The sequence below is a fragment of the Mobula birostris genome, chromosome 3 (genome assembly GCF_030028105.1).
Source record: "Mobula birostris isolate sMobBir1 chromosome 3, sMobBir1.hap1, whole genome shotgun sequence".
NCBI classification, from domain to species: domain Eukaryota; kingdom Metazoa; phylum Chordata; class Chondrichthyes; order Myliobatiformes; family Myliobatidae; genus Mobula; species Mobula birostris.
In genome coordinates this window covers 221,498,236-221,512,999 of record NC_092372.1, presented here as the reverse complement: position 1 = coordinate 221,512,999, position 14,764 = coordinate 221,498,236, and the positions used below count along the sequence as shown (strand labels likewise).

The window sequence follows — 14,764 nt, the reverse complement described above, 5'->3', positions numbered from 1 at the left end:
GGTGTAAATGGTGAAGAGAAAGGGAGACAAAACAGTCCCCTGTGGTGCCCCAGTGCTGCTGATCACTCTGTCGGACACACAGTGTTGCAAGCACACGTACCAGTCTGCCAGTCAGGTAATGAAGAATCCATGACACCAGGGAAGCATCCACCTGCATCGCTGTCAGCCTCTCCCCCAGCAGAGAAGGGCGGAAGGTGTTGAACGCACTGGAGAAGTCAAAAAACATGACCCCCACAGTGCTCACTGGTTTGTCCAGGTGGGCGTAGACACGTTTCAGCAGGTAGACGATGGCATCCTCAACTCCTAGTCGGGGCTGGTAGGCGAACTGGAGGGGATTTAAGTGTGGCCTGACTATAGGCCGGAGCAGCTCCAGAACGAGTCTCTCCAGGGTCTTCATGATGTGGGAGGTCAGTGCCACCGGTCTGTAGTCATTGAGGCCGCTGGGGCACGGCGTCTTCGGCACAAGGACGAGGCAGGACATCTTCCACAGCACAGGAACCCTCTGGAGCCTCAGACTCAGGTTGAAGACATGGCGAAGTACTCCACATAGCTGAGGGGCACAGGCTTTGAGCACCCTGGTATTGACACCATCCGGTCCTGCAGCCTTGTTTGGATTGAGATGTTGAAAAATTGGGTTGAACAATGTTCAACAGAGTCACGCGATCATATGAAAAGTGACTCATTGTTAGACTGCATACTCCTCCAATGCCTCCCTGACTATTGAACAGTCACCCAGTATGATAAGGTGGACTTTTGACAGTCTCCTTGTTATGGCCTTGCACCTTATTGTCTGTCTGCACTGCACTTACTCTGTAATTGTAACACTTTATTCTGCATTCTGTTACTGTTTTACCTTGTACAACCTCAATGCACTGACGTGATCTCATTGAAACCTACAGCATATTTAAAGTCCTAGATAGAGTGGACGTAGTTTCCAATGGAGAGTCTAGGACCACAGAGAGAATAGCCTCAGGATACAAGGTTGTCCCTTTAGAACAGAAATGAGGAGGAATTGCTTTAGTCAGAGGGTGGTGAGTCTGTGGAATTCATTGCCATGGATGGCCGTGGAGACCAAGTCATTGGGTATATTGAAAATGGACCTATTGACCGATACATCTTTGGAATGTGAGAGAAAACCAAAGCACCTGGAGGAAACCCATGCGTTCATAGGGACTACATACAAACTCTTTACAGACATCATCATCATTATGTTGTCTGACGTGGGCGAACATGCTCTTTTGTCCATGGTTGTCATTGGCTAATTTTCTACATAAGTGGTTTGCCATTGCCTTTTTCTGGGCAGTGTCTTTGCAAGATGGCGACCCCAGCCATTATCAATACTCTTCAGAGATTGTCTGCCTGGTGCCAGTGGTCGCCTAGCCAGGACTTGTGATCTGCACCAGTTGCTCATACGACCATCCACCACCTGCTCCCGTGGCTTCACGTGACCCTGATCAGCAGGTGCTACACCTCGCCCAAGAGTGATCTGCAGTCTAGCAGAAGGAAGGAGTGCCTTAAACCTCCTTTGGTAGAGACGTATCTCCATCTTTGGCTGGAGATACCCACCTTTGGCATTGCAAATTTACACCACCACTATGTGACCATATTGTCCCATAAATCAGGATGCTGCCTCGATTAGTGAACACTTCTGAAGAGGAAATGTTGAGCAAGCTAAAATTTTCTCTTCGGAATGAAGGAGAATGAGAAGTAACTTGATAGAAGTGTATAAGATTATGTAGAGTGGACAACCAGTGCCTTTTACCCAGGATGGCAAGAACCAATACCAGAGGGCATCTGTTTAAGTTTAGGAGGGACATCAGAGGTAAGTTATTTTAACAGGCGAGCGGTAAACACCTGGAAATGTCACGATCCTGACCGTTAATTCCTCATTTTCTCCTAATTCCCTTTGGTTGTGCCACGGTTCCAACCGCTAATTCCCTATTTTCTCCTAAGTTCCTTTGATGGCGGTGCACCTGGTTTTCACCAAGACCTGCAGCATAAGAACCTTGGCCTTGCGCCCACTAGTTGCCAGATCGTTGGTTTTGCCAGTGTGGTAATCAACATTTCCCGGCTGCTTAGGATTATGTGTTCTAAGTTTTGCTTCAGTACCGAGATTTACTTGTGAAACTCAGTCTCTCCGTGTCAAGATAAGTTTTCTAAGTTTTACTTCAGCACCAAGGTTTACCTGTGTGACTCTGTCTCTCCATACTAAGAAAAGTTTTGCCTGCCACTTTCCTTTCTACGCTCTGTGTCAAGATAAGTTCTGCCTGCCTCCTGCTTTCCTGTACTCCCTCCCGTTTGCCGTTTGAAGCTCACGCCCACGTCTGCATCCTAACTCAATCTCCGTGCCTGTGTCCTGCATTTGGATTCGCCTCGTTCGTTGCAACAGGAATACTCTACCATGGGTATTGGTAGAGGTTGATATAACAGGGACATTTAAGAGACTCTTAGACATGTAAACTGGGAGGTTGAGGGCTGTGTAGGAGCGAAACGTTAGATTGATCATGGAGTAGGTTAAAAGGTCAGCACAGCATCATGGGCCGAAGGGCCTGTACTGTGCTGTAATGGTCTATGTTCTATGAGGGATGATATTATTGGTAGTGTAGGACTTCTACAGACAGAGGTGGAGTGCCACTCTGTGTCTTTGTGTGCTGGTGACTGTAGTGGGTTTTGAACGTGGAACTGATGACAGCTGGAGATTAGAATGTAAGAGCTGTTTTATTGAAAGAATTTGTTGTGTGTTAATTCCGTGTGTTAGAATCCCCATCATCAGAGTTGCTTTGTCTGGAATATACCCGTGACTCCGGACAGGTTTAATCGCGGGCAGTCCGCCGGCTCGTACTATGCGGAGAGCGGGCGAGTAATCTGTATGCTGTGTGGAATCGCTTCAGTGATGCGGGAGGAAGTCAGTGGGCCAGGCAGCCTCAGGTGAGGCGTTTCAGCCTGAAATTCTTACACCATCCCTCCTTTCCCACAGTTAAAACCTGTCAGCTTGTACTCCTTCCTCTTTATCCCCCTTCTTATTCTGATTTCTGACCCCCTCCTTCCCTGCTCCTCTCTTTCTCCATTCTGGCTTCCCTCTTACACTTTCTCTTCATCTCGTTTGCTCGTCTCCTCCTTCTTCCCTGTTTCTCCTCTCCTGTCAAATTCCTTCTTCTTTACCTCTTTACCTCTTCCTCCAATCACCTCCCATCTTCTAACTTCATCCCACCCACCTTCTCCCTCACCTGGTCTCACCTATCACCTGCCAGCTTGTACAACTCCCACCCCCCAACCTCTTTATTCATGCTTCTGACCCCTTCCTTCCCGGTCCAGATGTAGGGTCTCAGGCCAACTCGCCAAGTGTCCATTCAATTCTAACCTGCTGAGTTCCTTCAGCACTTTCTGTGCACTGTTCAAGATTCCCAGCCCCTCAGGATCCTTCATTCCCTCCCCCACAGTACTGCCTCTTGTTGCTTACACCCCACACCTCATACCCACACCGACCAGTCACCGTCCTGCTGGGTTTTCCTGCGACCTGTTGCTAGGAGAGTTCTTCTTACCAGGAGTCACTTTACCATTTCCTGCCAGTCACCCTATGTTCAGGTACTCCTGCACCCAGTGTCACTTCATGTACTGTACAGTCACTCTATGTATAGAAGCTAATCTTAGGTGTTTACGGCCACACTGAAACAGTTACATTGTGTTTTATAGGCTTGCTTTTCTATTTATATTTTTTGTGTTTATGTTTATTGTGTGCATTGGATCCGGAGTAACAATCATTTAGTTCTGCTTTATGCTCCTGTACTGAAGAGCAACAAGAAACTCTCCTGAATCTTGAATCTCCAGAATGTAATCGCTTCACCTTGTTTAGGTAATGGCGAAACTGCACCCGCACTGTGATCTGGTGTCAGAGATAAAGCGGGAGAGGGATGAGTGCCTACAGAAGATCACAGCGATGAGAAACACCTCAGTCTCAGGTAGGCAGCTCCTGAATCCTGCTGAAGCGTCTCGGCCTGAAATGTCGACTGTTTATTAACTGCCTGACTTGTTGAGTTCCTCCCGCATTTTGTGTGTGTTGGCCTGGATTTCCAGTATCTGCAGATTCTCTGGTATTTATACTATATCCTGCAATTTATTTTGTTTGTATTACCTCGATGTACTTATGAACATAAGACCATAAGACATAGGAGTAGAATTAGCCACCCAGCCCATCGAGTCTGTCCACCATTCCATCATGGCTGATTTATTATCTCTCTCAATCCCAGTCTCCCACCTTCTCCCTTCTCCCACCTTTGACACGCTGAATAATCAAGAATCTATCAACTTCCGCTTTAAATATACTGAATGACTTGGCCTCTACAGCTACTGGTGTTACTGAATTCCAAATAGACGTCCCTCTATCTTGAGGCTGTGCCCTCTGGTCCTAGACTCCCCCACGAAACGAAACATCCCCTCCACATCCAATCTATTTAGGCATTTCAACGTTCGATAGGTTTCAGTGAGATCCCCCTTTATTCTTATAAATTCCAGCGAATACTGGCTCAGAGCCATCAATTGCTGCTCATATGATAACCCTTTCCGTCCCAGAATCATTCTCGTGCACCTCCTCCGAACCCTCTCCAGTGTCAGCACATGTATGGAATAATCTGCCTGGATGAAACGCAAACAGATGTTTTTTTCTCCCTGTGCCCTGATACACGTAACAGTAATAAGCTGACTGGTTATCTCCTCCCTTGATACAGCTCAGTGCCTGTTTTGGGAGGCCCATGTGCAACATATGTGATTTGTGCAATGGATCTGACTGAGAGTAGACGGCCCCTGAATACTGGGCACGTGGGTCTGCCACTCTTTCCAGAGGTCTTGTTTAGAGATACGGCTTAGTAACAGCCCCTTTCCAGCCCAACGAGCCCGATTACACCCATATGACCAATTAACCTCCTCCAAGAGGACCACAACCTTGTCGTAGGGTTTGGAGGCTTGCGTACCTCAATGACCCGGAGAGCTGTGTTGGCTGAAGTCAGGGCCTTTCGCTTTGGCTCCTGATAGGGTCACCCATGCCGAACATGTAGGGTAGAGGCCACGCTCAGGGCTAGCAGCCCTGACTGGTCAAACAAAATTGTTATGGAAACAGCAGTTCTATACAGACAGAGAGGGAGGACCTTCATTGCTGCCCTAAATGCCAGTGGCCAAGCAGCAAGTGAGACCAAGTAACCTACTAACCCCTACGTCTTTGGAATGTGGGAGGAATGTGGAGCACCCGGAATAAAGTCCACTCAGTCACGGGGAGTACGTGCAAACTCCTTACAGACAACGACGGGAATTGGGCCTGGGTCACTGATGCTGTAATAGTGTTACACTAGCCGTGACACCGCTGTGCCGCCGCAAACTTTCCTCCAATTGCTTTAAGATTACGCCATCTCACGTTAGCGATTACCACCCTGGCAAAAGTGTCTGGGCCGTCCCCTCGATCCATGCCTCTTATGAGAAGTAGCTTTTTGCAACAGCAGCTCATTACCTGTAAAATATGTGTTTAATTTAAATTTAATTTGTGTTTTTCTTGTAATTGCTGCTTATCTGATGCTCCGTGTTTGTGATACTGCTGCAAGTTTTCCATTGCCCCTGTGTACATAGGGACTTGTGCAGATGACAATAAACTTGACTTTGACCTTGACATTACAAACACACCTTTGTATAAATTATGTACAACTGATATGTCAAAATAAACATTAGAGGAGATTGGATAGGTACCTGGAAGGCAGAGGTATAGACACATTTGGTCTGTGTACAGATAGTCAGGACTAGACAAATGATTTAAGATAATTTATTGTCAGTACACAAATGTAAAGGAGAATGAAACGATTGTTGCTCTGAATCTGATGCAGGACCGGTAGGTTCGTTCGTTATGTATGACATGGGTGATTATGCTCTTTCCAACACCATCTTCCTACAGAAGTGATTTGCCGTTGCCTTCTTCTGGGCAGTGTCTTTACAAGACGGGCGACCCCAGCCATTATCTGTTCTCATCAGAGACTGTCTGCCTGACGTCAGTGGTTGCATAACCAGGATTTGTGATGTGCACTGGCTGCTCATACAACTATCCACCATCTGTTCCCTGGGCTTCAACCCACAAAGATTCACCATCTTCCAATCCTATGTTACATCTTTCTACTGATTTGATGCCAAGCCATGCCATCTCCTCTGCCTACCTTCCTATCCCTCTGATACAACGTGTAACCTTGGCCATTCAGCTCCCAACTACAACCATCCTTCAGCCACAATTCAATGATGGCCACAACATCATACCTGACAACCTGTAATGGAGCAACAAGATCATCCACCTTTTTTCTTGTACTCCATGCACTGAGAGGTAACACTTTGAGTGCTGTATTTGCCACCCTGTTTGATTCTGCACCCCTAATGCACTGATATTCATCCTGCTTGCTGCCATTATGTCCTGTCATCTGCCTGCAGTCTGTCATCTTCCTGACAGTCTGACTGCACTCCATCTTTGCTTTTTCACCATCCGTCCAATCATGAATCTCTTCACTCCGGTCCCCACCCTCATGCCAAATTAGTTTAAACCCACCCCCCAACAGTTCTAACAAACCTGTCCATTGAGTGCAGGTCAAAGAACGGAAAAAAGAAACAAAAAAAGTTTTAAAGATTCGGTTTATTTGTCACATGTAGATCGGATGATAGAACCAGTGGCACGGTGGTGTAGTGGTGAGCACAAGGCTTTACAGTACCGGTAACCCGGTTCAATTCCTGCCACTGTCTGTAAGGAGTTTGTATGCTCTCCTCTTGACCATGTGGGTTTCCTCCAGGTGCTCTGGTTTCCTCCTTCAGTCCAAAAATGTACTGTTTAGATTAGATTAGATTAGATTAGATTAGATTATGAGGACACACAGTCCTCTTTTATTGTCATCTAGTAACGCATGCATTAAGAAGTGATACAATGTTCCTCCAGAATGGTATCACTGAAACACAAGACAAACCAAGACTAAAAAAAAACTGAGAAAAACCACATAATTATAACATATAGTTACAACAGTGCAAAGCAATACCGTAATTTGATGAAGAACAGACCATGGGCACGGTAAAAAAAAAAGTCCCATCATCTTACGCAGACGGTAGAAGGGAGAAACTCTCCCTGCCATGAGCTTCCAGCGCCGCAAACTTGCCGATGCAGCACCCTGGAAGCACCCAACCATAGCCGACTCTTGAGCCCGTCTGAAAACTTCGAGCCTCCAACCAGCCCTCCGACACCGAGCACCGAGCATTACCTCTGCCGAGCGCTTCAACCCCAGCCCCTGCAACAGGCAATAGGCAAAGTCGAGGATTTGGGTCCTTCCCCTTTGGAGATTCTCGATCACACAGTAGCAGCGGCAGTGAAGTGGGCATTTCAGAAGTTTCTCCAGATGTTCCTCCGTGCTTCTCACGCCTGTCTCCATCAAATCAGGATTGTACACGGCACCCTACTTAACAAATACTGATATCGTTTCGGAGCGGCCGCGCGTGTTGCGTCGCGCCACCATTTTCTCCTCCCCTCCTTTAGTAGGTTAATCAGCCATTGTAAATTGTCCTGTGATTTGGCTTGAGTTAGATTAGGCTTGGTCTCGTAGGGCCTATTCTGTGCTGTATCTCCATAAATAAATAATAAACACTACTCAGCCCATCACCCCTACTGGGGCAAAGATTGCTGACAGCAGCTCACCAGAATCCTCTGACCCGGGCCAGTCTTTCAAGTTGTCCCCAGGTGGAGCTCATCCTCAAAGATCCTTCCTCTCCCTGAGATGTGGTCTCTGGAGCTGTTGGTGGTGTTTCAGTAGCTCTGGCTTTTTATGGCTGCCCCATGCCTAACCTCCTCCTTTCACAGCCGGGCTTGGGACCATCCATGGCCAAGTTACACGAGAGTGAGATGATTGCTACTCCGGATCAGATGCAGTGATTTAAAAAAAGCCACAATAAGTATAAATCAATAACCATCTGGTTAGCATGGACTAGATGGGCCGAAGGGCCTGATTCTATGCTGTGATGTCTCTATAACATAATGACACTAGTACAGGTTGAGGGAGAAAGCCATCAATGTAATCTGAGGTAGTGTTGTTGAGGTGATCTTTGTGTTGAGTACAGATGTACATGATAAACACTGCAGATTGTTTTTCGGTCTTTCATTGATTCTGTTGTGGTTATTATTCTATAGATTTAGTGAGTATGCCCACACAAGTTGAATCTCAGGGTTGTATATGGTGACATACACAGAATGTACTTTGATGATAAGTTTACTTTGAACTTTGAGATTGGTTCACTCCCTCAGCTCTCTCTCTGCCATTGTTTACAGGATGCCGGATGGTCTGGGAATATGGGCTGTGCTGGCCCAGTGCCGAGCATGGAGAGACCGTCAACATGTCCTGCCCAAAAGTCTTCCTGCAGTTCAGTCCTGTTTTAGGTAAGAACTGTACGTCTGCAAAGCACTTACTTGTCAGAAGCTTTGGATTAATCAGAAATGTGACTAATGTGACTAAACCTTCTTCTCTTCGGCTGTCCGTCGATTTCGATGCTGACTGTGCTGAGAGTTTAGTCTCTGCAGGCACGTTTATGGGCCACAAGACCAGCATTGGATCGGCACTTTCTCCCACATCAGTTGCATTTGTGATTTGACTGGTCTAGCACTGAATGTCTGCGTTCATTACCTGCTTCATATTTCTTCTGCCTTTTCTCCTCGATAGCTGGGATTGACTTCTTGACAATGCACTGCCAACTTCTTCTGTCCAAAGCATCTTTCTTCCAGGTGTCGCCATTAATGTCTGTGTTCTTCATATGGCACTTGAGCATGTCTTTGTAGGGCAGCTTCTGACAACCATGCTTCCTCTTTCCTTGGTGTAGCTCGCCAGAGAAAACAGCTTTGGGTAAATGATCTCCACTCATTCTTGTGACGTGACCAATCCAACGCAGCTGACAGGTTGTAATAACACATTGATGAAGGAAGAGCAGTAGGTGTAGTATATATGGATTTCAGCAAGGTATTTGATAAGGTACCCCATGCAAGGCTTATTGAGAAAGTAAGGAGGCATGGGATCCAAGGGATCCAGAACTGGCTTGCCCACAGAAGGCAGAGAGTGGTTGTAGACGGGTCATATTCTGCATGGAGGGCGGTGAACAGTGGTGTGCCTCAGGGATTTGTTCTGGGACCCCTACTCTTCGTGATTCTTATAAATGAGCTGGATGAGGAAGTGGAGGGATGGGTTAGTAAGTTTGCTGATGACACAAAGGTTGGGGGTGTTGTGGAGAGTGTGGAGGGCTGTCAGAGGTTACAGTGGGACATTGATAGGATGCAAAACTGGGCTGAGAAGTGGCAGATGGAGTTCAACCCAGATAAGTGTGAAGTGGTTCATTTTGATAGGTCAAATATGATGGCAGAATATAGTATTAATGGTAAGACTCTTGGCAATGTGGAGGATCAGAGGGATCTTGGGATCTGAGTCCATAGGACGCTCAAAGCAGCTGTGCAGGTTGACTCTGTGGTTAAGAAGGCGTACGGTGTATTGGCCTTCATCAATCGTGGAATTGAATTTAGGAGCCGAGACGTAATGTTGCAGCTATATAGGACCCTGGTCAGACCCCACTTGGAGTACTGTGCTCAGTTCTGGTCGCCTCACTACAGGAAGGATGTGGAAGCCATAGAAAGGGTGCAGAGGAGATTTACAAGGATGTTGCCTGGATTGGGGAGCATGCCTTATGAGAATAGGTTGAGTGAACTTGGCCTTTTCTCCTTGGAGCGATGGAGGATGAGAGGTGACCTGATAGAGGTGTATAAGATGATGAAAGGCATTGATCGTGTGGATAGTCAGAGGCTTTCTCCCAGGGCTGAAATGGTTCCCACAAGAGGACACAGGTTTAAGGTGCTGGGGAGTAGGTACAGAGGAGATGTCAGGGGTAAGTTTTCTACTCAGAGTGGTGAGTGCATGGAATGGGCTGCCAGCAACAGTGGTAGAGGCAGATACCATAGGGTCTTTTAAGAGACTTTTAGGGATCAATGAAAATACATGGAGCTTAGAAAAATAGAGGGCTATCGGCAAGCCTAGTAATTTCTAAGGTAGGGACATGTTCAGCACAACTTTGTGGGCCGAAGGGCCTGTATTGTGCTGTAGGTTTTCTATGTTCTATGTTTTAAATAACTGTCTGGTGTTCAGAATCAGGCTTATTATCACTGGCATGAAATGAGGCAGAAAAATGCCATGTTGTAAAAATAAATAAATAGTGCAAAGGTGATAGTGTTCATGGGTTCATAGACCGTTCAGAAATCTCTCTCTTGCTGCTGCCATCAGGAAGGAGGTACAGGAGCCTTAGGTCCCACACCACCAGGTTCAGGAGCAGTTATTACCCCTCAATCATCGGGCTCCGGAACCAGTGTGGATAACTTCACTCACCCCAACTCTGAACTGATTCCACAACCTATGGACTCACTTTCAAGAACTCTACCACTCATGTTCTCAGTATTCTTTATTTACTTATTGACTTACCATTATTGTTATATTGTTATATTTTCTCAGCTCTAGCTGGTGAAATCTGAGGTGCAGGTATAGCCAGACACACTTATTTCTCAATTGTTAGGAAACTTCAGTTTGTTCCACTGGTGTTTAGTATTGTGGCTTTTGGGAGGTTTACGTAGATAGTTGTGTAGTTCAATGCTATAGTGTAGTGGCTTTGGGATGATACCAGTTGTAGGTATTACTATTGGGAACCAGTTCATGTTCCAAAGTCTTTCAATTTCCTCTCATAATTCAGCGTATTTCTGGTGTTTCTCACTTATCGATTTGTGTAAGTTATGAGTGTTTGGAATGGCTGTATCTATTAAGTAAGTTCTTTTAAAGCTATTATTAATATTATTATTTTGTATTTGCACAGTCTGTCTTCCTTTGCATATTGATTGTCAGTCTTTGTGTGTAGTTTTTCATTGATTCCATTGTATGTCTTTGTTCTACTGTGAATACCTGCAGGTAATGTATCTCTGTGTTGATATGGAGACACATGCACTCAGTAGCCACTTTATTAGGTACACATGTACAGCTGCTCTTTAATGCAAATATCTAATCAGCCAATCATGTGGCAGCAACTCAGTGCATAAAAGCATGCAGACATGGTCAAGAGGTTCGGTTGTTGTTCAGCCCAAACATCAGAATGGGGAAGAAATGTGACCTAGGAGTCATTGACTGTGGAATGATTGTTGGTGCCAGACCGGGTAGTTTGAATATCTCAGAAACTGCTGATCTCCTGGGATTATCACACACAACTGTCTCTAGAGTTTACAGAGGATGGTGCGAAAAACAAAAAAAGCATCCAGTGAGTGTCAGTTCAATGGGGAAAATGCATTATTAATGAGAGAGGTCAGAGGAGAATGGCCAGACTGGTTCAAACTGACAGGAAAGTGACGGTAACTCAAGTAACCACACATTACAACAGTGGTGTGCAGAAGAGCATCTCTGAATGCACAACACATTGAACCTTGAGGTGCATGGTCTACGGCAGCAGAAGACCACAAGCGTACACACACTTCCACGATTAAGTACAGGAAGTAACTAAGAAAGTGGTCACTCTGTACATACTTTACTTTGATAATAAGTTTAATTTAAGCTTTGAACTTTGATGATGGAGGGAAAGAAGCTGTTTCTGAATCATTGAGTGTACCTCCTCTGTAACAATAGTAACAAAACGAGGGCATGTCCTGGATTGTGAGCGTCCTTAGCGATAGACAATGTCCTCCAGAGGCGTTGCGTCTTGAGGATGAAAAATTACTGTGAGTTATAAAAGTACCTAAATGGTGGAAAGTTGGAAGTAGTGCAAAAATAAGAAATAAAGAAAATTATTCCTGAATCATTGAGTGTAGGAATGCCAAGGTCAAGAAAGGATTCTAGAGGTTTTCAAAGTGGTTCCCTGATGGATGGGCCCTCTGAATGACTGGTTTCTTGGTCTGTTTGGCAGGGGTGCTCAATAGAAATTGTACCAGTGAAGGATGGTCAGACGCACTGCCACCAGGCAAAACTTTTTGTATGACGACTGAGACAACACAAAATGGAGAGGTGAGTGATGGGGAGATTTGCCTTCCACTCTGGGATCACTTGGAAGAGGGCTGTGAGTGAAAGACATTTTGTGAGGTGGTAGAGTGTCTGTAAGGCTAGTCTCTTTCGTTCACTTGTTGCTCTATTCATATACCCAGCCGGGATATGTCAGCAGACTCCCCACCTTCATTTCCAAGGATCTGTGTCCATAAGACATAGAAGCAGGAATAGGCCACTTGGCTCATTGTCTGTGCTGGCATTCCATCATGGCTGATGTATTATCCCTCTCCTGCCTTCTCTCTGTAACCTTTGATGCCCTGACTAACCAAGAACCTATCAACCTCCTCTTTAAAAACGAACTCAATGACTTTGTCTCCATGTCCACCTGTGGAAATAAATTCAACAGATTTACCACACCCTGGCAAAAGAAATTCATTCTCATCTCTGTTCAAAATGGACATCCCTCTATCCTGAGGCTGTGCCCTCTGGTACTAGACTCACCCACTGCAGGAAACATCCTCTCCACATCCACTCTATCTTGGCCTTTCAATATGCGATAGGTTTCAAATGAGGTTCCACCCCCCCCCCATTCTTCTTAACTCCAGCGAGTATAGGCCCAGAGCCATCAAGTGCTCCTCATATGTTAACCCTTTCATTCCCTGAATCATTGTCCTGAACCCTCCTCTGCTAGCACATCTTTACTTAGATAAGGGGCCCAAAACTGCTCACAATACTCCAAGTGTGGTCTGACTACTGCCTGACACAGCCTCAGCATGACATTGTTGCTTCTATATTCTACCCCTCTCAAAATGAATGCTAACCTCACATTTGTCTTCCTCACCACAGACTCAGCCTGCAAGTTAACCTTTAGGAAACCCTGCACGAAGTCTCTCAAGTCCCCTTGCATCTCAGATTTTTTAAATTCTCTCCCCATTTACAAAAATATTTTATGCCTTTATTCATTCTACCAAAGTGCAGGACCATAAACTGCCTGTCACTATATTCCACCTTCCCCTTCATTGCCCATTCTCCCAATCTGTCCATGTCTTTCTGCAGACTCTCTGCTTCCTCAACACTACCTGCCCCTCTGCCTATCTTTGTATCATTTGTAAACTAGGCCATAAAGCCATCAATTCCAAATCATTGATAAATAATGTGAAAAGGAGCTGTCCCGATACAGACCCCTGTGGAACACCACTAGTCACTGGCAGCCAACTAGAATAGGCCCTCCTTATTCCTTCTCTTTGCCTCCTGCCAGTCAGCCAATCTTCTATCCATACTAGTATCTTTCCTGTAATACCATAGACTCTTAACTTGTTAAGCAGTGTATTGTACGGCAACTTGTCAAAGGCCTTCTGAAAATCCAAGTAAACAGCATCCACTGACTCTCTTTTGTCTATCCCGCCTGTTATTTCCTGAAAGAATTCCAACTCATTTGCCAGGCAAAATTTCTCCTTAAGAAGAAATCCACTACATAATGTACTGGTTGGGCACAGGAGTACATTCAGCCAGAGACTCATTCCACTGAGATGCAAGACAGAGCGTCATAGGAAGTCATTCCTGCCTGTGGCCATCAAACTTTACAACTCCTCCCTTGGAGGGTCAGACACCCTGAGCCAATAGGCTGGTCCTGGACTTATTTCCTGGCATAATTTACAGATTACTATTTAACTATTTATGGTTTTATTACTACTTAATTATTTATTATTTTCCCCCGGGATCAATAAAGTATGACTATGACTATTAAGGAAACCATGCTGACTTTGGCCTTTTTTATCATGTCCTGGTTCCACTTCTGCCATTTTCTGATGACCAACCATTTTCATTCCTGTTCCAACATGTTGGGCCATAGCCTCCCTTTCTACCAGAGTCCCCTCTCAGAGTGGAGGAGCAACACCTCATATTCTGTCTAGTTAGTCTACAACCTCATGACATGAACATCGATTTCTCTTTCCAATTTTTCCCTCCCCTTTCCCTCTTCGTCTAGTTCCCACTCTGGACTCTCGCATCTTCTCCTCACCTGCCTATCACCTACCCCTGATGACCCCCTGTTCTTTCCTTTCCCCCGTGGTCCACTCCCTTCTCCTATCAGATTCCTTCTTCAGCCACAAACAAGAGAAAATCCGCAGATGCTGGAAATCCAAACAACACACACAAGCAGGCCAGGCAGCATCTATGGAAAAAAAATATAGCTGACATTTCAGGCTGAGACCTTTCTTTAGCTCTTTACCTTTCCCACCCATCTGGTTTCATGTATCACTTTCTAGCTAGTCCTCCTTCCCCTCACTCTTTTATTCTGGTGTCTTCCCTCTTCCTTTCCAGTCCTGATGAAGGTTCTCAGTCCGAAACGTCGACTGTTTATTCCCCTCCATAGATGCTGCCTGGCCTGCTGAGTTCCTCTACCATTTTGTGTGTGGTTGCTTTGGATTTCCAGCATTTGCAGAATCTCTTGTATTCATGGTACCATTGTTTCTTGTTTAGGTGTTGCTCCTTTTAGTAACATCCTGGTCTGTCATCGACTTTGCCAAGGATTAAGGATCACCTTTGTTCCCCCATAAGTTTTTACATACATTAGGAATTTGCTGTGAAGCGTTGGCACAACTTGCAACAAAACACAACATCCAACAATTATAATTACAATGCTATCAGTGTTATTAGTTTGTTTACTATTTACTTATGATTCTTTTGTGTTTGCAGTTTGTCTTCTCTTGCACATCGGTTAT

At 45.4% G+C, this 14,764-nt stretch overlaps 1 protein-coding gene across 1 annotated transcript in view; it reads left to right on the top strand.

Annotated features, from left to right (window-relative positions):
* Positions 1–3,856: 3,856 nt before the first annotated feature.
* LOC140195735 (growth hormone-releasing hormone receptor-like) overlaps positions 3,857–14,764 on the top strand; it is a 49,472-nt gene continuing 38,564 nt past the window's right edge. The window contains exons 1-3 of the mRNA XM_072254439.1: positions 3,857–3,959; positions 8,324–8,431; positions 11,965–12,062. Of these exons, the coding sequence (XP_072110540.1) occupies positions 3,857–3,959; positions 8,324–8,431; positions 11,965–12,062 (309 nt within the window). The remainder of the gene's footprint in view (positions 3,960–8,323; positions 8,432–11,964; positions 12,063–14,764) is intronic.